At 47.9% G+C, this 26,728-nt stretch overlaps 1 protein-coding gene across 2 annotated transcripts in view; it reads left to right on the top strand.

The window, feature by feature from the left end:
• The window catches only part of Sdk2 (sidekick cell adhesion molecule 2), a 290,656-nt gene that overhangs the window by 147,139 nt on the left and 116,789 nt on the right, over nt 1–26,728 (top strand). For both annotated transcript variants that reach the window (XM_006533253.4, NM_172800.3), the window contains exons 3-4: nt 16,751–16,857; nt 26,323–26,470. In XM_006533253.4, coding sequence (XP_006533316.1) covers nt 16,751–16,857; nt 26,323–26,470 — 255 coding nt within the window. The remainder of the gene's footprint in view (nt 1–16,750; nt 16,858–26,322; nt 26,471–26,728) is intronic.

Here is a 26,728-nt window from a genome sequence, read left to right as displayed (position 1 = left end):
AGTTGTGATAAACACAGCAGCTCAGGCAAAAGAGGACCCTAGTGGGTGGTAGGGAGATTTTCCGGAAAGGGCCCTGGAGGAGATGCCTTGGCTGCGAATACAGAGGTGTGTTCCAGGATGAGACGGTGCAGCATCTGGAGAGGGGAACCAGCTGCTGTTGCCCAAAGCTGCCAGACAGGTGATTGTTCAAAGCCTGGGAATGTGCTATTTGGGGCCTTCCACATCCTAGACACAGGGCTGGGTCTTCCAGAGCCCTGAGGCTCAGCCCAGTCCCTGCTTGCTGCATGCCACCAGATGGTGACTGATGCCTGTATCCCCCTCCTCATCTTGAGAGGATCCTCTCAGTATGGGCAAAATCTCTACCTCTCCACATGCCTATGTGGACCAGCAGGGGTGTGTAAAGAGACCCGGCTGCCTGGCCCAGCATCTGCTTGTCCCCATGTCTTGAAGATGGTAAATTATTGGAGGTTCAACATAGAAATAGACTCCGTAAGATCTGTGTGTGTGTGTGTGTGTGTGTGTGTGTGTGTGTGTGTGTGATAGTATATATCTCATATGTGAGATTTCAGGTGAGAATGTGAAGGCCATGTGTTATTCGACGCGTTCTCACGACCGGCCAGGAAGAACACAACAACCAGAATCTTCTACGGCAAAGCTTTATTGCTTACATCTTATGGGGCCAGAGTGTAAGAAGCAAGAGAGAGAGAAAACGAAACCCCTTTCCTCTTTAAAGAGAACAACAATTGCCTAGGACGCATCACTCCCTGATTGGCTGCAGCCCATGGCCGAGCTGACGTTCACGGGAAAAACAGAGTACAAGTAGTCGTAAATACCCTTGGCTCATGCGCAGATTATTTGTTTACCAACTTAGAACACAGGATGTCAGCGCCATCTTGTGACGGCGAATGTGGGGGCGGCTTCCCACAGTTCCCCCTTTTCTATTAATAAGAGCAAATAGGCCACCCATATTAATGAGAGTGGAGATAGAGGTCAAATCCCCAGTGTGTAGGTAAAGGAACCATGTACAGGATTAGCTCTTAGGCTCACAGGCTTTTACCCAGAGCAACTCTGACCTGCTCCCGTGTCGTTTTTCCTGGGGGAAGGGAACTAGGACACTGAACCTTCATGAAAGATGACATGTCTCCCTAGAATAGGCTCATATATGCCGCAGAGCCTTTCCATTGCAGTGCTTAGCCTTGCAACTCTCTCGGGCTGCTGAAGCACACTCACTCTATCTCGTGCAATGAGACTAGCCTCGTGAGATATAAGAGCTGAGTGGCCAGCGACCTATTGCCTAAGCATAGATATATCAGGGGAAGCTCCATGTTCTAGTCCTGCAAGCGCCTGGGCAATAACCACCTTGTCTCTCTTAGTTTGGGCCTTAAGCTTACAGACCAATCAAAGAAGCAACACTAATCCACAGCAAAGTGTATCTCCAAATAATATTAATCCCACCCAATTTTTTAAAGAAAGAAAATGCTGAGGAGATCCAATTGGGTAATCCTTTGGTCAGGGACAGGTCCAAGCGCGTGGAGTTGACCTGAAGTCTCAATTCTCGAAGGATCTGTTCAAATTCAGCCATCCAATTCTGTAACATATACTGAAAAAGACTTTTTGACAAATTAGCTGCCCTAGTAAATTTAACATACTGAATGGAAATAACACACAATCCCGGAAACTTTTGTTCACATCCCTGCTGAGTTATTTGTCATAATACATCTAGGTGTTTCTGGACAAGATCTATGAGTTGATTAACCAGCATGAGACCTCTCTGTATCTTGACATTAGCTGAGGCCTGTTCATCTATGACTGTAGTCACTGAGGCTGACAAAGTGTTAATGGTGTCAGTCATCTGGACCTGTCCAGACAGAACCAAGGCTGTCTGAATTAAGGCCAAACCCAGTTCCCAGTTAGTGGTAAAAAAGCAGGAGAATACTTGAGCATTATACATCACCGTCATTGGGAGTGGAAATGTCGACATTATCCCCCAACGCTGCTCTCTCTTTATTATTGACGCCCTGGACATCACCAAGACGAGGGACATTAGTATTCCCTTGGTCAGTCTGGATTTTTCGGGTGAGTCTTTCTGGTACCCAAAATGGGTTGTCTTCATTCTGTGGGAAAACACAGATAGCTCCCCTGGATCTTATCAAAATAGGATCCGGGCCATACCATTTATTATCAAGGACATTTTTCCATTTAACCATCTCATTGGGCCTATCTGGCTCTGAACAATGACGTTCAGCCGCAGTATGGCCATGAGCATCAATATTTAAAAAATTGAGTGTAAAGAGTGCCAAAGACACCGACACTCTTGGTGCTCGGGGTACAGTCTCCTCAAAAGTTCCCCTCTTCTGTTTTATAAGATAGGCTTTGAGGGTGCGATGCGCACGCTCAACAATACCCTGTCCTTGAGGGTTGTATGGAAGTCCAGTCAGGTGGGTTACGTCCATCTGACGGCAGAACTGCTGGAATTTTTGAGACGTATAAGCTGGTCCATTATCAGTCTTAAGGAGTCTGGGTTTCCCCCAAGCACTCCATGCCTCAAGACAATGTTGAATCACATGTGAGGCTTTTTCTCCAGTTAACGGAGAAGCAAACATGATGCCAGAACATGTGTCAATGGACACATGGAGATATTGAAGTTTTCCAAAGGAAGAAACATGTGTAACATCCATTTGCCAGACCTGTAGAGGTCGAATACCGCGTGGGTTAATTCCCACATGAGGAACTGGCAAGAACTCACAGCAGCTTTGACATTGAGTAACAATGTCACGGGCTTCTTTTCTTGTCAAGGAGAAACGACTGCGTAATGTTTCAGCCGTCACATGAAAATTATTATGAAAATTTCTTGCAGCCTCTACCGGGGATGATAGGGCAGCAGCCACCACTTTAGTGGCCTTATCTGCCAAATCATTTCCCAGAGCCATGGGGCCAGGTAGGCCTGAATGGGCTCTAACATGAGTAATATAAACAGGAGATCTTCTAGATAACAAAACTAATTGTATCTGCTGAAAAATATTGGCAACTCTACTGGAAGGCTTAATCACTCCAGCCACTTCTAAAAGATTTACTGCATTTACCACATAACAGGAATCTGACACAATATTAAGGGGTTCTAAAAAGGTTTTTAAAACTTCTAAGACCACTAAACATTCTACCACTTGAGGTGAATTTTCATTATATTGTTTGGATACCACTTTACCATTAGCCACATAGGCACCTATGCCAGTTTTTGATCCATCAGTATATACCACAATCCCATTTTTAAGTGGGTTTCTTACTGTTATTTGTGGAAACACAACAGATTGATTTTGGGCAAACTGTAAGATTGGATGTTTTGGATAATGGTTATCTATTTTTCCTGAAAAGGAGGTAACTAAAACTGCCCAATCATTAGATGCGGCTGCCAAGGTTTGAACCTGTGCAGCGGTATAAGGTACAATTAAAAGATATGGACTTTGCCCAAAGTGGGTGATTGCTGCTTTTAGGCCTTTAAGGGCAAGCTGTGCAATTGCATCAGGATACCAATCTATTATTTTAGCTGGGGATACGTTTGGATGGATCCACAACAATGGCCCATTTTGCCACAAAACTGCAGTTGGCAATTGTGCTGTCTTAAAGACACACAAACTGAAAGGCTGCGAATCCTCAATACGTTGTAATTGTGCATTCTGTAAGGCCTTTTCCACTTTTTGTAAGGCCTGGTTAGCAGCTAGAGTAAGAGTCCTAGGGGAGGAGATATGAGGATCTCCTTCTAAAATACTAAACAAAGGCCTTAACTCAGCGGAAGGAATCTTTAAAAAAGGTCTGAGCCAATTAATATCTCCCAACAGCTTTTGAAAATCATTTAAGGTATGGAGGTGATCTCTTCTTATCTCTACCTTTTGGGGCACAATCTTATCTGGGGACACCACAGAGCCCAAGAATTGTCCTGTATCAGAAATTTGGACCTTTTCTGTGGCTATCTGTAGACCCCACTGACTTAAAGTTTTAAGTAGAAAAGGATATGCCTTTTGTAGCATGGTAAGGTCTTTATGGCACAGGAGGATGTCATCCATGTAAAGGAGCAAAATTAAAGAGGGGAATTGTTCCCTCACTGGCAAAAGAGCTTCTTGTACATAAAGTTGACACATAGTAGGACTATTGGACATTCCCTGTGGTAAGACCTTCCATTGATACCTCTTATCAGGTTCCATGTGATTAATAGAGGGGATGGTAAAGGCAAATCTGGGCCTATCCCTTGGACACAAAGGTATAGAAAAGAAACAATCTTTAATATCTATAATGATTAAATTCCAGCCACGTGGTAAGGCGGAAAGTACAGGGAGACCCCTCTGTACTGGGCCAAATAAGTTCATTTGCTCATTAATGGCTCTGAGGTCATGGAGCAGTCTCCACTTTCCTGACTTTTTCTTAATTACAAAAATTGGAGTATTCCAAGGTGAGGTAGAGGGTTCAATATGGCCTAGTTTTAATTGTTCCTCTACCAGTTGAATCACAGCTTCTAGTTTTTCAGAGGATAGGTGCCATTGAGGAACCCACACTGGGTCCCCTGTTTTCCATGGTATGGGTCGTGCTGCCCCAATGGCCGCTAAGGAAAACCCAGACCCTGTCTGTCTTGGTTTCCATTAGGTGAGATGGGCTCTATCCTTCCCTGTTCTTGATGTCCTAACCCTTTTCCTTCTTTATAACCCATCTTTGCCATGATATTTTTTGCTTTAGCTGAATACCCTCCTGATGGGGCGTTTTCATTGGACAAAATAAGGCCCAAATGCTGCATAATATCCCTTCCCCAGAGGTTAACCGGGAGTGGGAGCACATAAGGTATGAATTTCCCTTGCTGCCCTTCAGAGGATTCCCACGTCAAGGCAACGGAGCTTATAGTGGGACATGATTGATATCCTAGGCCCTGTAATGAATGAGATGACTCTGTGGTGGGCCATGCTTTGGGCCACCAATGTGTAGAAATTATACTTTTATCTGCTCCGGTATCAAGGATGCCTTCAAACTCTTTTCCATTAATCTTAAGGCGGAGCTTAGGTCTATCATTTAAAGATACAACCAAATAGGCAGAATCATTTCCTGAGGAGCCCATTTTCTTTATCTCAGGTCCTGCAGATTTCTCCCTGGTATTATCAGGGAGGAGCAGCAGCTGAGCTATCCTATCTCCTTTACTAATAGAAAAAACGCCTTTAGGGCTTGAGCACAGGACCTGTATTTCAGGGGAATGTTGACAATCCATAACTCCAGGGTGGACTACTAAGCCCTGCAAGGTGAGTGAACCTCGGCCGAGAATAAGGCCCATGGTTCCCGGGGGCAAGGATGGTATAGGCTCCACCGGCACCGGCTGAATACTCATTTGAGGCATTAGTAGGAAGTCGGAGGCGGCACGCAGGTCCACCCTTGTGGGTCTTCCTGGGTCGTCTCTCTGACTGCTTCCTGGGTCCTGACAAACCGGTTCCCATATCTTTGAGGGCCCTGGGACCGAGGGCCCGATGACCCGTTTTTTGGCACATCAGTTGATTGACTATCAGGTGGGGGAAGAATTCTGCCCTTTATATCCCTCACAGAGCGACACTGGTCAGCTCTATGATAACCCTTGCCACACTTAGAGCAAAGAGTGAGAGTCCCTCCCTGTTTATCTGGAGCTCTGCAATCTTTCTTAAAATGCCCAGGCTTTCCGCAATTAAAACATGTCCTCTGATTATTTCTGCTCATGGAGCGGTTCTGAGATTGAAGGATGGCAGCCGCTAAACCTGCATTGCTGAGAGGTCCCCCAAGCTCTCGACAGACCCTGAGCCAGTCTTGTAAGCCTTTGTTCTTTCTTGGGGCTATGGCCGCTCGGCACTCCTTTGTGGCTTGCTCGTAGATTAGCTGTTCTATGAGAGGCGCAGCTTGCTCTGACTCTCCAAAAATACGCTCTGCTGCCTCTGTCATTCTGGCCACAAAATCTGAGAAAGATTCCTGAGGTCCCTGGATTATCTTTGTTAACTGACCAGTGGTTTCACCTGCTCGAGAGAGCGCCTTCCAGGCCCTAATAGCCGTGGAAGAAATCTGGGCATAAGCTCCCCAATGGTAGTTTGTCTGATCAGCAGAATAAGCTCCCTGACCCGTTAACAAGTCAAAAGTCCAATCTCTCTGCTCTGGAGTCAAAGCAGCTGCGTTTGCTCGGGCCTGCGCCTGTGCAGCTTCGTGCCAAAGCGCTTTCCATTCCATATATTTGCCCATACTAGGGAGAGCGGCTTTTACAACCGTTTGCCAGTCGGCAGGAGTTAGTGCCATGCCAGCGAGCCTGTCTAACTGCACCAAGGTAAAATTAGCATTGGTTCCGTATTTACGAACCGACTCGGCAATTTCCTTAATCTGTACGTATTCTACCGGAGCGTGGACACGCCCACCCTCGGCTCCTTCAAAGACTGGAAATGCCTGTTGTATTTTCTTTTGTTCCTCTCGGGGAATGAATGAGTCTGCGCACTGCCTTTCTGCGCACTGCCTCTCTGCGCACTGCCTCTCTGCGCATCTCTCTGCGCACTGCCTCTCTGCGCATCTCTCTGCGCACTGCCTCTCTGCGCATTGCTGACGCACTACGCAGGGCGGGGGCTCCGCATAGGGCGGACCTTGAAACCGACTGCCGGGAGGTTGAACAGTACGCTGACTTTCGCCAGCCGCTTTTGGCTTTTTTCTTGACCAATTAGCTGGCTGGTAATGGGCTGCTTCTTCCTCCCAGTCTGTTTCCTCAGAGGAGGATTCTTCACTTGCTTCAGAGCTACTAAGAGCTGGCTTCCTGAGCTCATCTAGTGACGAGTATCTCCTAGAGACCTCCGCTAATCGATCTTTTTTCTTCTCCCTTTTTCCTCTTTTTCTTCTAATCTCTCTCCAGGTATTCCTACCTAACCTTAACTTTTCCTCGGGTTCAAGACCCTTGGAAAGGCCTGTATACTTATTTTGTGTACCATACTTCCTCTTTGTTCCTACTCTTTCTTCCCGCTTTACTTCTGATAGCTTGTCCTGAATTTCCTCTAGAATTTTCAGCCCTATCTTAATCACTTGATAGCATGTGAAAAAGAACAAAAGGGCTCCTAACACCAGAAAAAATTCAAGGCCAAACATACTCACTGGTACTCTCGTTCCCCAGCTGAAAAGTTCTGAATTCATACAGTTGAATCCTTCTTAACAGTCTGCTTTACGGGAACCTTTATCACCGTCGTTCCCCAGCTGATGAGTTCTGAATTCGGCAGTTGAATCCTTCTCAACAGTCTGTGTTACGGGAACCTTTATAAACGTGATCCGCAGTTCTGGTTCCGGAATGAGGGATCTTCCCTGCGCCAGTCCGGAGTTTTTTCTCGTCCCGGGTTTTCGGCACCAATTGTTATTCGACGCGTTCTCACGACCGGCCAGGAAGAACACAACAACCAGAATCTTCTACGGCAAAGCTTTATTGCTTACATCTTATGGGGCCAGAGTGTAAGAAGCAAGAGAGAGAGAAAACGAAACCCCTTTCCTCTTTAAAGAGAACAACAATTGCCTAGGACGCATCACTCCCTGATTGGCTGCAGCCCATGGCCGAGCTGACGTTCACGGGAAAAACAGAGTACAAGTAGTCGTAAATACCCTTGGCTCATGCGCAGATTATTTGTTTACCAACTTAGAACACAGGATGTCAGCGCCATCTTGTGACGGCGAATGTGGGGGCGGCTTCCCACAGCCATGAAGTCTCACAGTCTGAAACTAGAGACCCAAGAAAGATAGGTATACAAAACTCACAAGTATGAAGTCCTAAATGAGGGAATTTTGAAACCAGGGAGGCCACTCTTCTATGAGTCCAGGGGCCCAAGCTCCAAGAACTCAAGTGTCTGAGGCCAGGGGGAGGTAGACAACCCAGCTCACAACAGATCCAATCTCTCCTTTCTACACCATTTGGTTCTGCTACAACAGCCCTCAAGAATGGGAGATGCCTAGTCATGCAGTCAGGGTAGTCCCCTTTACTCCGTCCTCCAGTTCAAATGCTGATCTCTCCCTAACACATCCTCACAGACACCCAGACTCAATGGATGCCAGCTTGCTGTGTGGCAGTTATCTGACAGCATCACCTTGTCTGGATTTGGAATCACCTAGGAGACCTCTGGGCACTAGAGGTTTTTGCAGAGGTTTCATTGAAGGGGACAGATCCTTCCCGAGTATGGGTGGCACCGTCTCATGGTGTCCCAGGCTGAATAAAAAGGAGAGGGCAAGCTGAGCATCAGCAGCCATCCCTCTGATTCCTGGCTGCAAAGAGTGTGGCCAGCTGTCTCATGCTGCTCCCACACTCGGGTGCCTTCCCTGCAACGATGCACTGTGTCCTCTCAGACTGTGCACCGACATGAATCTGCCCTCTCTTAGGGTTTGTTTTTTCCGAGTATTTGGTCACAATGATGAGAAAAGTGACTAACCCTGGGTGTCCCTTAGCCTGGTCAGGTTGACTTTAACAATCAGCTGTCAGTAGCATAAGTTCCTTCCCACCCTGTCCATAGTGACCATCATCCCTGCATCTTCCAGGGCTCAGGAAGAACCTGCCATGCCCGTGCCCTGCCCCCGACTCCCGAGGGCCACTGTGCCCATCCAGGTATCCATCTGAGACCCTCTCTAGCATCCCAAGAATTCTAGCAGACCTTGCTTCCTTGTCTGGGCCCTCCAGCCATCTTGCCATGGTCCTGTTTCTTCCCATGGATTCCTCATCAGCAGGATGCTCTCACTGGGCCAGACTGCAGCATCCTTCCCCAAAGCCCACGGCAGGATACAGTTGTGGGTGTCAGGCTCTTACCTGAGTCGTGTGAGGGAATTACAACACGGGACCAAAACTGCTTAAAATAGAAGAGTGGAAATCACTGCTCTCAAATTGTCCCTCAGGTGTTCGCCATGACATCAGCATCAGACTTCCTGTGCTCGCTCTCTCTCACTCTCTCTCCCTCTTCCCCCTCCCACTCTCTCTCCCTTTCTCCCTCGTTCTCTCTCCTTTCCCTCCCCTACTCCCCACCCCATATCCCAACTCCATGAGCTAAGGCTTTGTAAGGCTGCTTTCAGCTTCAGTGTGATTTCATCATCTAACACAAAGTTAGCCCAGCTGTCTCAACCCTTTCCTTTCCTTAGCCTCCCCTTCCACCATCGAAAGACCAATCACTACAGGGCGGTAGGGAGATGATTCCGTGGATAAAGGCACCTAGAGCTGCCTCCAACCCTGGGGGACCCACGTGGTGGAAGGAGAGAACTGACCCCTGAGACTTGTCCTCTGACCTCACACACGTGCACACGTACACAAAGAAATGAATACAAAGTATAATTTTTAAAAGGCTCAGGGCAGGCTTCACACAAGCCACCCAGCACCCTCATCCCAAGCGTCCCTTATATTAGCATCTTCTGGATCCAGTTCTTAGACTGCTCAAAAAAATCTCTCTCCTTCTGGAAGCGATGTCTCATGACAGCCCAGCCCTCAGAATGCTGACTCTGGAGAACTGCAGTTAGTTCTGGTGAGCCCGACTGCAGAAAGATGTCTGAGAGCTAAGCATAGTGGTGAATGCCTTTTATCCCTGTGCTCTGAGGCAGAGGCAGGCAGATTTTTTTGAGTTCCAGGGTAGCCTGGGCTACCTGGTAAGGCACTGTCTCAAAAAAGAGAAGGGAAGGCTATCTGAAACAATAGCCCACTTCCCACCCTCATTCACGAACAGTTCTCCAAGAACAGGCACACTGTCCTTCACAGTGAGCCCCAGGGATGAAGGGCTCCGTGTTCCTGTGTGCATATCCATCTGGAGAGCATGGCCCTTACATGCCGGACTACCCCCAACACACTGTGGCCAGAACACGCTAATCTCTGTCTCTGGGGCCATCTTTCACCTGTGGACAGGAAGAGCTGTACCCCGTACAGTGTTTCAGTGTTGGAGTGAAGTGGTTGTACATGTTGAGGCCCTGGTGTTGCTTACAGCCATGGCGGCTATTGTGGGGTGTAAGCTGCATTGGGGGGGGGGTGTTGTTACCGCTCGGCAGGCATCCATGGCTCCCTGTGAATCGCAGAGCCTTCCTTCCTGAAGACCTGTTACAAAAAACAATGCCTGGAGACTGGAAAGATGGCTCCATCAGCTAAGAGTTCATACTGCTCTTTCAGAGGGACCCAAGTTTGAATCTTGTAATCCGTGCCAGGCAGCTCACAAACCACCTGTTGTGATCGGCTCCACCAGATCCCACACCCTCTTCTGGCCTCTTCAGGTACCCACACTCCGATGCACAAGCCTGCACTCAAATCCACACATGACTGATTGATGATGATGATGAATAAAATAAAACAAAACAAAAGCCAACTCCATCTCTCACTGGCCAGGTCCCACACATCTTTATCCCTGAGTCATAAACAGGCTGAGAGCACACGCATTCACCTTCATACATATAAGCACACATCTGCATGCATACATGTACTTACACAGACATGCACATACACACATGTAACACACACACACACTATGGTGCTTACTACCCAATGCCCCCAAAACCCTATGAGAAGAGAACAGAAAACCTCATCCCCAGAGCCCAGTTGCCTAGCACCCAGCACTGACCTTGAAACACGTCAGCCTCAGCTGTCTATCAACAGGTGTCAGCCACAGGGTGTCTGCTGACCACCAGCGGACATGGTGACCCTCTGAAACACGGTCCACATGAAAAAAAAAAGGGGGCCTAGGGAGAGCAGGTGCTCACATGTGTGTGCACACATGTGTGCCTGTGAGTCTGCAGACTGCTGGGTTCCCTGACCATCTGTGGATGTACACAGTGGTGTGTACGAATGTCTGTGGGTGTGCAGGAGTACACTCTGTGTGTAGCGTGTGTGCCGTATGTGTGCACATGCACACATACCCTTCCTCCACGTGAGCGTCTGGCACGCATCTCCAGGCATCTGATTTATTAACCAGGACAATACAAGGAGAGCTTGCCTATTATTTCTGGTGTCCGCATCAATTCCTGACAGCTTCGTGGAATTGGAATATCTTATTTAATGTGAGTAAGAATCATTTTAAATATCAACTGTGACACCCAAGGACTCCAACCAGAAAGGGCATTGTGTGCTCCACCAAGTGCTGGAAACGACGCGGCTCTCGCTGGGCAATTATTTGCTAGTTTTCCTGTCTCTTGTCTCTTAAAAATCCAATTATCCGTGGCGGTCCCTCCCCCCTATGGCTATGCTGGTCAATCTCCCCCAACCCTCCTCTTCATCTAGGAAGAGCAGGCTGAGGGACGGGGGTCCCACTGGGTTAAAATCAGGGACTCAGTCATACAAACCTCAGGAGAGTGGTGCATTCTTGATGTGGCTTCCTGCCCAGCCCAAAACCTCTTCCCTTCACCCTTCTGCCTCCCAGCAACCTTGGGTCAGCTAACTGAGAAAAAGCAAAGCCCCCTCTGTCCAGAAGAGTACCCATGCTCTGCCGCTGTGACAAAGCCCAAGGCAGCTCTGGATGGCCGATGGGAGGATCTCTAAACAGCCACAGAGCAGGGGGCCCAGCTTGCCTGATTATAAAGGAGAGGGAGCGGGCGTTTGAATTAGCTCTCGTATGCGTAAAGAAGTTTCGAACACATATTTAAGAAGCTCCTGACTGTGAGCTTCTCCACATGTGGGTCACAGGTCATCAGTGACCGGCAGCTGAGGTGTAAGGAGCGTGGCACCATGTTTTCTGTCTCGTTCTTTGAGTTTTGACTCATGTGGAAAAACTCTTATAATAATAAAATAATTGAACCTTTGAAGAGACCGGAGCTGGACGAGTTCATGTGTGTCGAGCCAGGCTCTGGTTCCGTTTCCTCGAGAATCAAAGGAAGGTGACTCTGCTAAGGGTTTGGAAGCCAGGCAAGGACGTCTGAGCTCTCCTGGTGATTAGAACAAGGATCATATCATACCCTCTTCTTGGTCCTCCCTTCTGATTCTCCCCATGTCAGCCCAGAACCTTCCACCAGTGGCCCTTACATTTGCTCTCTCATTCAACAGGCTTTTGTGCGGAAGCTGCCCTGTGCCTGGAGAGGCATCTAAGATGGCCACCTTCACACCCATTTTACAGATAGGGATGCTGAGGAGCAAAAGCTTCCGTAGCTCATCCAAAGGAACAGAAGTGAAAGTCTAGCCTGCATCTCCCCTGCAGGAGAGTCCCAGCACTGGTGTCCCTCACCACATTTTCTCTTGGTGTGGCAGGGGCCGTGGGGAGCTGTTCATTCATGAGATTTCATCTGTGATTGCTCCTAATGGACCTGGCTGGCTCATCTGATCTCTTGCTGGCCAAGTGGCCACAGGTGGATTGAGTAGACAGAGCTGTGGCATGTGTTTGTGTGTGTGTGTGTGTGTGTGTGCGTGCGTGTGGTGTGGGTGGGTGGGTGTGGGTGTGTCCTGGCAGCCATAGCAGGGGACATAGTGACAATAACGAATATGGTTATTGTCATTACTAGGGCTGCTTATAGTGTGTGCTGAGTTTGCAAACCAAGACCCTGGCTAACCGACTCCCTCCCATCCCTGGCGGGGGTGACAAGAGCTGAATTCTGCTGCTGTGAATAGGGCTCCCCTGGTAGAGAGGCAGTGAGTAGAAGTGTTACTTTAAATAATGGTACCTGCAAGCCTGAAATAGGCCTCCCAGGCTGGAGCAGTAGCATACAGGCAGTCAGTGAGAGGAAGGCAGGAGTGACTGAGACAGGGCTGCGCTGTTGGGCCACCTACCCTCTGCTACAGGAAACAGAAGGGCGACCCCAAAGGTCAGGGAACAGAACAACAGTCTGTGTCCTTCCTCATGACTCCAGGTGGGGCCTGGGGCTGTCTGGCTGAAGAGAACTTGTATGTCAGTCTTCAGCAGACACTGGGTTTCGTTAAAGTTTAAATTTCGCCACGCATCACTGACATTGGCAAACAAACTCAGCTTGAACGAGTCCCTGGTGCCTTTTTTGTAATGTGTACTTAAATTCTATGCACAAAGTAGCACTTTTTAAATTTTATCTGTAAAATAAAAGCGACCTGTGTATACGATAAAGATGATTCCAGTGGCATAGAAAAACACACAATCAAAGGAGTACACATGTCCCTCTCCCAATCTCAGTCCCAGACTCTTTCCCAAAAGAGAAATAATACATTATTGATATACCATCTCAAAAATATCTGTGCACCTGTGTGTGGGATGCAGGCAATCACACATGCACATACAAATGACTTTTAGTGTATATCTACACACACAAACATATATACATATACGTATGTATATATATATATATATGTATGTATGTATGTATACACACACACATATATACATACATACATACATTTACTGTTTCAATTTATCCAAATGATATAATACCAAATAATGTCCTTACATGTACTATTTTTTTTAACTTGGGAATAGGGGACCAGTCTAGGTTGTTTTTATTGTGTCAGTTTGCATAATCCAACCATTTAAGATCTGATAACATTTCACCAAACAGCAACACCAGGGATACATTGTCTCTTTGCCCCTACCTGTCAGCTCTGCGGTTGTTAGCCCCACACACAACCTTGTACTTGTCTTTTGATTCATGTAACTCTCCCATCTCCCTGCTTTGATTTCCTTTCCTCACTCTGGGTGTCTTGGAGACTTTTCTATTTCATCCCACACAGGTGTTCTCTCACTCAGGAACCCAGCATCATTTATTGATCTAATTCAGAGTTGATGGACGTGTCTGTTGCTTCCTATTTCTCTTTGTTTATCTCGGCTATCGAAAGCAGTGACACAGCAAACATCCTTGTACATATTTTTTTTTTCTGTCTCACTGTTGTGAGCATGACTAAAGAGCCACCTCCAGGGAGTGCAAGTTCTTGTCAGAGAATCTACGTGTTTTAATTGCTGTAGATTTTTGCCCCAAAGAATGGACCAATTCCCAGAGCCACCAACAAACCTACAGTCATGTGTTTCCCTTCCCATCCTTTTCCCCTTTTCTTTCCCCCTCCCTCCTCTCTCTCTTTCCCCTCTCCTCACCCCTTTCCCTCCTTTTCCCCTCCCCCTTTCCCTCCTTTCTCCCTTCTCCTCCTCTCCTTCCTCCTCCCCTCTCTCCTTCCTCTTCCCTCTCCCCCTCCCCTCCCTTCCCCCTACCCTTTATCCTGTATTCTGGCAATCTGACACACAAAAGGGTCTTGCTCTAACTTGATTCCTTTCGTTATCTTAGAAACCAAGGATCTTCTCATGAATTTCTCAGCCATTTCTCGTTATTTTCCTTCCCCTGGTGTCTTTTTTAAGAGTATCAGATTCCACTCTTTCCCCTTTATTTATTATCATTGTGGTAGGGATGTGTATAGGGAGTGCGCATCTGCATAGACACACATGTGGAAGCGCTGAGTCCTCTCCTGCCTTTACCTGGAGACTGGACACAAGTCCTCAGGACTCACCAGGAGAAGGTGCTAGGCCTTTGTACTTATTTTTCTCTCTCCAGCACTTCACAATATTATTATTTTCTGTTTTATAATGTTTTCTGCTTGATTCCATTTTCTCTTTGGTTGGTGGGTTTTAATGATCATGGCAAAGTTAGAAAGTTGACAGTCTTGTGTAGATCCTTTTTTGTGTGTGGGAGTGGGGGGGGGGTTGAGACAGGGTTTCTCTGTGTAGCCCTGGCTGTCCTGGAACTCGATGTAGACCAGGCTGGCCTTGAACTCAGAAATCTACCTGCCTCTGCCTCCCAAGAGCTGGGATTAAAGGCGTGCACCACTACTGCCCAGCTGTAGATCCATATTTTTAAAGTGCTATTTGTCCATGGTACCCAAGAGTCAGGAACTGCTCGGAGAGACAGGAAAAGCCACAGATGGTGCCTTCATTGGGAAGGTGAAGATGACAGTGACAGTGTGATATCGGGGAAGGAGAAGATGGTAATCATGATGATGTTGACGGAGATGACGATGATCATGGTGGTGGTGGCGGTGATGATGGTGGTGATGTCATAATGGTGATGGTGGTGGTGATAATAGTAATGGTGGTGATAGCAATGGGATGGTGATGATGAAGAGGATGTTGATCATGATGATAATGGGGTAGCGATAGACATAATGATGGGGTAATGATTATGGCAATGGCGCTTGTGGTAGTGGTTTTGGCACTGATAGTGGTGATGATGGTCGTGGAGATGATGGTAATGATGAGGACAGAGATGGCAAGAATGATAATGGTGCCAATGGTGGTGAAAATGTTTATGATAACAGTGCCAGTGATGGCAGTTGATGATGGTTAATGGTGATTATAATGGTAATGGTAATTATCCTAATAATTATGGTAATGATGGTGATGTGTTGATGATGGTGACAGTTATGGTGAAGTGATGATGATGGGGGGGAAAAATGGTGGCGATGGTAATAATCACTATGGTGATGGTGGTGAGTGTGGTGGTGACGGTGGTGGTTATGGTGATGGTGATAGCAATGATGGTGATGGTGGTGGAGGTGACAATGACTGTGGTGATGATGAGGATGTGATGATGATGGTGGTGGTGGTAGTGGTGGCATGGGTGGTGATGGTCATGATTATGGTGGCAGTGATAGTGGAGATGATGGTAGTGGAGAAAGATTACGATCATGGTAGCAGTTGTGGTGACAGAGAGTGATAAATATGATAGAAATGTAGTGATGGTGATGGTGGTGATGATGGTGATTATGGTGGCAGTGATGATTGTGATGGTGGTAGTGGTGGTAGTTACGACAATGTAGTGACGGTGGTGATGGTGACAGTGGTGACAGTGATGGTGGCAATAATGGTAGCGGAGACAATGATAACAATGATGGTGGGTCCAGACCACAATTCTTATGAAACTGGCAACTCCTATGAGCAAGCTACTGCATCCCAGCCTTGGCATACCCTGGAAATAAATGGTTTTTAAATTAAATTGTCCATCAAGGTAGCTGGATAAATCAAGGACCCTGAGAACTGGGGAAGGATAACAACAATCCTAACTCCTCGTTCTTCTGAGGACCCTGCTCAACCATTGCCTAACAATGCAAAGGAAATCTCTCAGGGCAGCCATTCCCATCAACACCAGAAAGTCCCCACGTGCCTAGCGCCTCACTGTTAGGAGCCTCTTCACTGATCTGCTTGCATCCTGCCTCTCTGTAAAGCAAGTTTGCCATACACCTGCTCTCCAGCCACCCGCTCACCAGCGCCAGCTCTGTGGTTCTGAGGGCGACAAGTGCCTGATGCACTGACTGAGGGTTTGGCACTGAGTGAGGCATGCGGGTGAAAGCCAAGCTCGCCGGCTCAGCAGGCTCCGTCCCCAGCTCTTTCCCCAGCTCTACTGTGCAGCACCGTATGGGAAGAGCTGAGGGAGAACACTTGGGGAAATGTGTGAATTTCCCTGCCTCTCTCGCCTGTCTCTTCTGATTAATACTTACAACACAGCTCTACACCTGGCCAAAAACCAAATGTACCTGTCTTTCTCAATGAGTCATAAGCAGGAAGGGTCAACAGCCCCTAACAGAGAAGCCTAGGAGGTGTGGCCATGGGCAGGGAGGTGTGGCCATGGGCAGGGAGGCGTGGCCACGGGCAGGGAGGCGTGGCCATGGGCAGAATCCTGCACAGCTGAGCAAAGTCCTGTGGCTTGTGGGACGGACCACATCCTACTGATAAGGACCTTGCTGGAATCCCATATTCAGAATAAGGTGATCCCTTGACCTTTGGCCCCGAGCCCAACTTGACCCCTGCACCTCTGAAACCACCTACTTCACTTAATTGGCTATCTCATCTGTCCCTCTCAGGTACATGATTACCAGCCTGGACCGCACCCACGCTGGCTTCTACCGCTGCATCGTGCGTAACCGAATGGGGGCCCTGCTACAGCGGCAGACTGAAGTCCAGGTGGCCTGTAAGTACGGTGGGGGACTGGGACAATACTCCTGCCTTCTACCCCTGCTAGCTCTTCCTGCATGGCCAGGTCGATCCTTCCTTGTTACATCTGGTAGAAGCAAGGCCCTGAGAGGGCATGGGAGCTCTGTAATGTCACACAGCATCTCTCTGTGACAAGGCTGGAGAGTCAAGCACTCCCTGGCACTTTGTTTCAGAAAAGCATGACCTGACTCTGTCATTCTCTAGCTCATTCAGTGGGAGCAATGCTAGCCTTGACTTTAGTGATAACATAGGGATCCCATGACCATCAGGAGATACTGGGAGATGTCTCAAGATGCCCCACCCTATGACGGGGCCAGGGAATGATGCACTGGGGCTCACAGAAGTACCAAGGGGTCAGAGGTTCATCACTAAGCCTTCAGTGGTTGACTCCTTCTTTCTGGTGCTACCAAAGCCCAGAGAGGTTTCCTCAGGTAAGCGGGGAGGACGGTGTGAGAACTCTAGGTCCCCCACCCCGGAATCACTACCACCCCGAAAGTGCACAGCATCGCTTCCCCAGACACCCTGCTTCCTGAAGGACCTACCTCTTGCTACAAAGGAGACCCATAGAGGGCTCTTTTAAGCTGACCAGTGGCACATTGGTGATCGGAGAAGTCTGGGAAGACTTCATGAGTTTTCCAATAAAAGCCGTCTACCTCTGAAAAGTAACGGCAAGTAAATAACAGGGAGAGGCCGCTGTGGGGAGAGAAGTCGAGGGTAGAAAGTGCTCAGAGAACCTAAGTGCTGTCAGAGTGTGCGTGTGATAATTAGAGAAAACAGCTGTAATCAAAAGTGGAGGACAGCCCGGTCCATAAACCAGCATTAAAGGCAACTCCGTTCACGCCCTAAGAGCAAAGCCTGAATCTCAACACTGGAGTTCAGGAAGCTGACAGTGCCAGCTGGCGGAGGCCACAGGGCATCTTCCTTTAGTGCCAGGCATGGCCACCTTGTGACATTTTGACATAATGTTGTCATTTATAAAATTGACTCTCAAAAACCATGCATTCGAATTATAAAAGAAACACACACATACAGACACACACACACACCTCATGCTTGAAGTATGATTCTGATTATGTTGGCCACATTCATAGCTATTCTAGGGCACATGTAGCACATGGACTGAGCTGGACACACTAATTTCTCGTCATGTCCCAGAGTCCTGTGAGCAGATGGAGCAGGGACGCCTCCAGAGAGAGACCGTGTTCCCAGTGTGCATGCCCGTGTGCACATGAGTGTATATGCACATGTTCCAATGTCTTCATAAAGGCTGATCTGCCTTTTGGTTCATGCCTGTAAAGAGAATGAATATGTCTGTGTGCACATATTCATGTGTCTTGAATATGTATGTCTGGGTCAATCTGCCTCGATACAGCAGGACACATGTTTGTGCAGGTATGTGTCCTCGCATTGCATTGATTTGTGTGTGTAAATGTCTGCTCAGGTATATCTATAAATACGTAGCCGGTGCTCACATATATCTGTGTGCATGCATCTGGAGAGAGAGGTAGATCTGGAGTAGCCTGCTCTTTCATCTGATTGCAGGAGAGAACATGCTCTCCCGGCTTTCTCTGTCAGTCAGTCGGTGTCTGTTTGTCTGTCTGTCTCTGTCTGTCTGTCTGTCTTTTTGCACTGGGACATCATTCTGAGAGTGAAGGGTACCAGGTGTTTTTCCCAATCCTTCTCTCACCCCTCCCTTGTCTGCTGTGCCCACCTGGGGGCAGTGGGGGCAGGAGAGAAACTTGGTCCTGTGACCTCAAGCTGCTTGCTCCCCAGTGGCTTTTCTAGGGACCCTGGAACTGACAGGCCCCACCCTAGCTCCTGCCCCTCTCTAGAGAGGGCTTGTGACTTGTGTTCTAATGAGAAATTAATAAGGCAGCTGCCTAACAACTAATGATAATGGCAAAGTCGTTTTTTAAAAAAAAGATTTTTTTTACGTGTTTTTAATTACAGCAATTAGGAGGAGTCGATAAAACATCTCCTTGACCCAGCCCCCTCCCTGGTCTCACTCAGAGTCTCTTCTTTGTAGTTTTAAAGTCACCATAAATTCCTGCCATTAAGCAGGTAGAATGAATGGCCAGGAGGTTGGAAAGCTCTTCAGAGTCAGGATTCCCCTAAGCTTTTACCACATTCAGGGCCTCTCTGCTCCCCGTACCTGCCCTCTACCCCTCCCCTAGACCTTGCAGACAATGGAACTTGCTGCCCCACTCACCTCATCCCATCCCACAATGCCAAGCTCAACCATACAGGTGCATGGCAAAAGGGCCTGCTTGTCCCGGGAGACAGATCCACTACCCCTGTTGTTAGCATGCTGCCAACTACTCATTCAAAGTGGGGTACAGGGTCCCTCTGTAGACACAAGGACTGAGGCGGCACTGAATTGCCTCTGGCTGGCCTGCTTTTCCTTGTTTCCCATCTATAGCATGAGTGTGGATAAAGGATGTGATAGCGGGGACTGTGCAGCTACTTGGGGCAATGTGACAGGTTTGTCATGAGCACCCATTACTGATGGCTGTAGCGAGTCAGATGTAGTGGCACATGCCTGCCATCCCTGGGCTTAGGACTCTGGGTCAGAGGGATGCCAATGGGTTACAGGCCAACCTCAGAAACATGGCAATACCCTGCCTGGAGAAAAATTGAAAAAAAAAAAAAATAACTGCAATTGCTGTAGAGTGTTCCACAGTATCCCCAGCACTGTTCCGGGTTATAATGAAACATAAGCAAGGTCCTATTCTCCAGGAAAGCAAGCAGTCTGTTAATATAATATAACATTGTATCATAGTATATAATATAACATGTCATAATATAACAATGTATCATCCTATATAAAAAACACTGTATCGTAGTATATAACACTGTATCATAGTATATAACACTATGGTAGTATATAACATTGTATCATAGTATATAATATAACATTGTGTCATAGTTTACAATATTTTATCATAGTATATAATATAATATTGTATCATGTCACATTATAATTATATATGGCATGAATGAATGCAATGTATTACAAGAAAAATGGAGCCATGTGAGAGGAACTGGGGAGGGACAGTAATAGAGAATGGCCACTAAGGATATAGAACTAAGAAGGTGGGTGGGCCACATAGAAGGGAAGAACAGCCCAAGCCAGGGAACAGCAAGGTAAAGGCCCTGTGGTATACTCGAGGGTCTGAGGCCGGGGTGGCTGGAGGAAAGTGAGGGCAGCAGAGAGCATCAGAGGAAAGACTAGGGATGTGGGACCTTTGGGATAGACTATGGCACGCTAAGCTGTGCTCAGAATGAACTGGAAGTCGCTGGTGGCTGAGGCAGGGCTGAGATAGGATCTGGTAGGAGGGGAATGTTGTTTTCATAATAAATGCAGAAAACCACAAGGAGATACTTGGCCATGTGCACCCAACTGTCAAAACCCAGAGTCCAACCAGACTACATGTGAGGGGGATACACCTATATAACTGGTAAATTGGTGAGATTTTGGAAAGTGGTGGGTGGCACAGCCTTCCAGTTGGCATCTTTGGAATGAGGCCCTAGAGGTCTCCCCAGACCCTGTGTCCTGGCAGGGCTGTGAAGGGCTGTGCACAGCATCAGTACCATGTGACCCAATTCCAGGCAGCTATAAAGATGATTGAACTCAAAGCCAGGATTTCAGGAAGTGATGTCACAAAACCACATTACCCCCCCCCCCAAAATCACAAGAAACTACAGAGTAATCACAGGAGTGACTGTTTAAAATTAGGTTGAATTAGCCATGAAAAGCTGAGTAACACTATTTGTGAAGACATAGGTAGGTGGCCCAGCATTCCAAAGAGAGGTTAGCCCTGAAGAGGGCAGAACAGGTTAGGGAGGCTGTGAGGGGAGGGGAACTGAGTACCAACAGGGCCATGACTTTTGTGCTAGATGCTGTGGTACAGACATGGGTGTTGACTATGTTCTTCAAATTATAAATATAATTATATTCACATTCGTATGCACGATCCATCTCACGATTTATAGGTAAGTAAGTGTAGAGAGGTACTCTGTCTGCAGTAGACTTCTTACCTTCCAGGCCCTTTTAAGCTCTAACAAAGACATCAAGAGTAAGCTCCAGGCCACATCCCGCTGTGCCTCAGGCCACAGCCCTCTGCTCTGGGGGAGCTTATCTGGAAGGCTGGATAAGCCCTGCAGGGCATAACGTGGTGGGCGGGTAGATGGATTAACAGCATTTAGAGAGTTAGCAATGAGGTCCTCAGGGGACCTGGACCCAGCCCGTCCTCCCTTCCTCAGCCCAGCTCCTGCAGGCTGGCCTCCTCAGTACCTCCCCCTGGTCAGTTCAGCACATCCCAGCTGTGTGCCCAGCACTGAAAAGGGCAGACTTATACAGTGGGTGCTGCCTGCTTAGGCCAGGGCTCTCTGAGCAGATCCTAGAGCTCCTGTGACAGATGCCTGGGGCCTGGGAGTCACAGTGAGGTGGGAACTCTGTAATGTAGAGGGTAGGGGTCTGTGCAGAGGGGACCAAGGCTAGCCCAGCCCAGCCTTCCTCCATCTAGCCTACTGTAAACATATATGAGTGCTCACTCACAGTCATCCACACACATGTGAAACATATCCAACTATGCAGGCCATCTCACACACACACACACACAAACCATATATATATTTAAAATATTCTACATATATACATTCTTCCACATACACAACTATCCACCTATACATAAAACAACCACACATAGCACATACAATCCATCTCTTCATACATACAAACAGCACATGTACATGGGAACATAAGCATATATATAATTCAATAATCCATCCCTCCATCTTTTTCTTTCTTTTCATCTCCCCACTCCACTATCAATCCTGTCCTCATCCATCCATTCACCCATGCAGCTCTCTCCATCTCTCATCTATGCAGGGACCTCGCCCTGCTGACCTTTGGCTTGCTGCCTATACCCTCTCCATCTGTCCTGCCCTATCACTTTTTTCCTTACAACACACATACACACATGAGCACACATGTGCACACACATATACACAACTACACATGTGCACACACGTGCACGTGCATGCACATACGTGCATATGCATATACACAATACACATACATATACATGAGCACACATGCACACACGCACATACATCCATATACACATGTGTACACACACATTCACAGTGCACACACATACACACATGCACACACACCTAACTATACCTGACCCTTATTTATGCCTTCCACACACACCAGTCTGAGGAAGGTTTTACTAGCACGTCTCAGAGAACTCTGTCCTTTCCTTCCCAGCAGTTGTTGTAGATGCTACTAAACACATGCTTGTGAATTTGTCTGCTGGGCAGGATTGTAAGCTCAATAATCAGCTCGGTAACGGGTCTTTCTTTTTCTTTAAAATGTTTTTTTTTAATTGTATGAGTGTGTGTGCGCCCATGTGAGTCTATGATACCCTGTGAATGCAGAGACTAGGAGAGGGCTCGAGATCCTTGGGAACTGCACTTACAGATTGTTGTGGCATCAACATCTGGATGCTGGGAGCTGCATCCCGGTGTCCTGTAAGAGCAGTATGGGCTCTCACTTTCATCAGCACCTCCACAGAGCCCTCCTGACACACAGTAGGGCTCCATCAGGAGCTGGTGGTTCCAGGCAGAGCAAGGACATAGCCAGCTGGTAGACAATTGCTTCTGAATACAACAGTCTCCAGATGCCTGGCCATGCTGGCCACCTAGGAGGAGGTAGGAAAGAGCTCGGGTTTCTGTGGCGACTGTGGATCGAAGCCGAGCAGGGGGGATGTGTAGAGGGAAGTGGCACTGTGCTAGACCCTGACTGCTTAATGTTGGATCAGCCGCTTCATCTCCATGAACCTTCATTTCCTCGAAGACCAAATGGAGCCAATAAAACAAGAGAGAGTGGAGAGAAGGAAACACCATTATCATGAAATTGCTCTAAATTGTTTAAATCTATCTTCTGAGTTCTGTGAAAAGTTTTTTTTTAAATAGAGAAAAATTATTATAAGAACTTAAATCAGCCTGATTTATTGATGTGATCTTTTTATCACATAAAAATAATAGAAATTAATAAACAACTAAAAACTCGTATTTATTAAAATCTAGCCTGTCACATTATTGGAGGCTCAAATGAGATAATGCATGCACAGTCTGTCCGGAAAGAAACCCAGCGTAGGGTAAATGCATGGTTCTTGTTCTATTTGGCTGGTTTGGGATAATCTTTGTTGAGGAGGTAATGTTTACACTAAATCATGAAAAATATACAGGATTCCAGCGTTTTAATGCTGAAAATGTTAGATATACTTATTTGGCAGTTTTATACACTCTTCCCGTATCCATGGCGGCATAACAAATGACCCTGAGACACCACAGTGCAGAGCAATATTTTAATGCTCATGCGGTCAGTGAGTCTGGAGTCTGGACAGAGCACAATGGGGACAAGGTGCAGCCGGTCCTGCCTGGTGGCAACTGAGATCTCCGTGGTAGACACAAAGGCTGCAGGTGAAGTCAAAGGTTCCATCCAGGAATCTGGCGGTGGTGGCGAGCACCTGGGAGCCTCGGTTCTCCTCCAGCAAGGTGTTCCAGTGCACACCCAGTTGAGCTTCCTCATGACATGGTGGCTGGATTCTAAGGGCAGGTATCTGTCAAGTAGAGCCAGGTAGATGGCATCTCCTTTGAATAACTTCACCTTTAAAACCACAGAGCATTGCTCCCAGCATGTTCTATTGATAGAGAAGTCTCAAGCCCTCAAGACTCAAGGGATACGTGGGAGAAGTATGAGTCACACTATAACAAGAGCATGTGGGAAGGGGGATAAATATTGATTCAGGCACCTTTGGGAAGATGCAATCTGGCATATACACACCGTCTCACTTCCTCAGTGCAGCGCGTGAGGAAGGCACACTTGTGTTTCGATTTTACAGGAGAGGGAAAATTACAGTTCCACAAGGTCAAGGCTCAAAGACTTGGGGACATATAGGGCTAGGATTTGAACCTTTGAAGTCTCCAAATGTATACAGTGCCTGCTAAAGTTCAGATGAGGATGTTGTCAGCAGCTCTTTTCTTTTAAAACACCAAGTTGGTTCCTTTATGCAGGATGCTGGAGATCCAAGGTACAGTGGTGAGCTATGGCTCATCCGGTGGTTTCTAGGCAGGTACCTAGCAAAAGCAAAGCCTAGTCGTGGGAAGTAGGGCATAAGTCATCCAAGGCATCGAGATACAGGCATTGAAGCAAGCAAGGCTGCTTGTGGTCTGGTTAGGGACGACCCTGAATACAAGCAAAGAGGGCCTAGAGTTTCCTGGAGGCAATAAGGAGACTGCATAGGCTCTAAGTAAGGCAAACACACACACACACACACACACACACACACACACACGCCAAGACAGTGTATGGGGTGGGGGTTGGGTGATGTAGACTGAGAGTCAGCAGCTCAAGGAATGGGCTAATGTAGGGGTGGGGTGCGCCTTGGTCCATGAAGCAACACCCAAAGGAAGGAGCTGAGGCCTTTGTGGGAGATAGGGAAGGGAACAGCAATAACTCCAAGGATTTAAGCTCAAGTGATTGGGGCAAAGGGACAGATACAAGACAATCAACAGGACAAAAAGGAGAGCTTGTTGAGCAGATAGCAAGGTCTCCCTATCCCCCATCTCCCCCCCCACCCCCCCTTGACCATCCCATGTCCAACCCATACCCACCCCAGCTCACCCCCAGCAGACTGTTGGGAATAGAGCCTTGACACCCAAGGAAGAGTTGGAGCTGGAAACGAGACATCAGTCACGGTTAGATGAGCCACCACTGGATCAGGGTGTCTAAGAAGGTCAAGTCCGGGCTGGAGAAAATGCACATGAACATCAACAGCCTTACATCTAGGTATACTGCAGCATCTGCAAGCAACAGAATCAGGACTCAGAGGCCTAGGCGTGTTCCACAAGGTCTCCCATGACCTGGGAAAGTGGGAAGTAGGGAGTATCCTGGTGGCTCACCAAATCGCCAGTGAGTCTGCCTGTGATGGGGTAGAGGAGCCCAGGGCTGCCTTCAGCCAGTACAGCAGTCCTCAAACTTGGCTCATGCCTGAGACACTAAAAAGATATATACTGGGGCCAGAATCCAACCCACTCCAGCTTCACCTCTAGAAGAAGAAGAGGTCCTAAAGGGGACCCTGAGTGACTCGGAGGGCCAGGTTGATCATGGACAGAAAGAAGAGGCCATGACAGTTTCTGCCTCAGTAGGACATGTGTCTTTGTGGTTAGGAAGGGGACCCTGGTTGAAGTAGCAACTAAGGCCCTGGAAGCCATAGTGTGAACTTCCACTACATATAGGGATGGTGGTCTGGTAAGCCTAGGTCTAAGCGTGTCATAGTAATAGATTAGAGGCTGGCTCAGGTACTAACTGGGATATCACCATCAACACGCCATACCAAAGAAATGGGAAGCTTTGGGGGTCCGGATCCCAACAGCAGTTTTAAACTCTGGTACTCCCGATACACAGTCAAGCACTGTCACCGGTGACCACAGATGCTTGTCACCGATCAGGCAAGTTCAGAGCTTCCCTCTGCGTGTCTCAAGGCACCCTGGGTACTTCATGCATCGCACTTGGAGTCTCAATGATACACATACATTGTCAAGGTGAAGGAAGCCCAGTTACTCCCTCCCAAAGCCCACTCAAAGACGCTGCTGTGGGAGCCAGTCCCTTCACTCCAGCCCAGCGGGCAGGCAGGCATGGGACCAGAAGACACGCCCCTGCAATTTCTGCCTTCTCTGTTTTCTTCCTGACTCACAGAAGAGCAGGGCCAGGAGCAATGTCTCCACTTCTCTGTGGAGTGTTTATGTTCAGAGAAGCAGGTGTTGATGTGACCCTCCTCTCTGCCTAAGGACACAGAGGTCCAGTCCCAAGACTCCACAGCCTAATCCCCTGCAATACTGAATTAGTTCCAGAGGGTGGGGAAGGGGAAAGGGCGACCTAGTTCCAGAGCTCAGGGTCTGAGTTCAAATCCTAACTCTGTTCCTTGCTAGTGATATGACCTTACCCAGGTTAATTAACTTAGCTGAGCCAGTCTGAGCAGGTTTTTCCCATTGTAAAATGTGTGAAATAATGATAAGCCTCTCGTGGCTGTTGGCTAAATCAATTGTGTCAAGGATACATGGGTCCAAATTACACAAAACCTAAATGTCAAAGCGGGACACATCACACAGGCTGCTAGCAGAAGTGTTCAATATCATGCCCTGTGAGAGACTGTATCATCTATGATGTCAGACTGTATTCATAGCTATCCTAGGATGCATGCAGCCAGGGGAGGGCACAGGCTGGAAACACCTTGATGGGATGTGGGACACTCCAAGAAAGGGGGGCCTTTCTTTCTTCATGATCATCCTCTTGAAAATATTCTTTCTCTGCCGGCCAGTCCCTGAGGATGGATTGCCCTTCTGACCTCTGCACCTCCCCTCCCTACAGACATGGGGAGCTTTGAGGAAGGCGAGAAGCGCCAAAGTGTGAACCATGGAGAAGCTGCTGTCATCAGAGCACCTCGCATTTCCAGCTTCCCCCGGCCACAGGTGACCTGGTTCCGTGACGGACGCAAGATCCCACCCAGCAGCCGCATGTAAGGAAGGCCCTACTCTGGCTAGACTGGGGGTGGGGTGGAGCTGGTCCTGGGGGAGGAGGTCTGGGGCCAGATGGAGTCTCTAAATGCAAAGGAGGGCCCTTCCTACAGAAACTTCTCAGTGGTTCTGTTACACAGCCAGCTGGGCGCTCCCCTGAGTGGTGAGAGAAGTTTGGTTTATGAGGGGTTTGCTTGGAATATGCGTGCAAGAACCAGGGCGTTGCCTCCACACTCAACCTGAGAATAAGTCTGCTCCCA

Source organism: Mus musculus, chromosome 11, assembly GCF_000001635.26.
Source record: "Mus musculus strain C57BL/6J chromosome 11, GRCm38.p6 C57BL/6J".
NCBI lineage: Eukaryota > Metazoa > Chordata > Mammalia > Rodentia > Muridae > Mus > Mus musculus.
The sequence above is the reverse complement of the archived record's forward strand: the minus strand, read 5'-3'. Positions and strand labels throughout refer to the sequence as shown.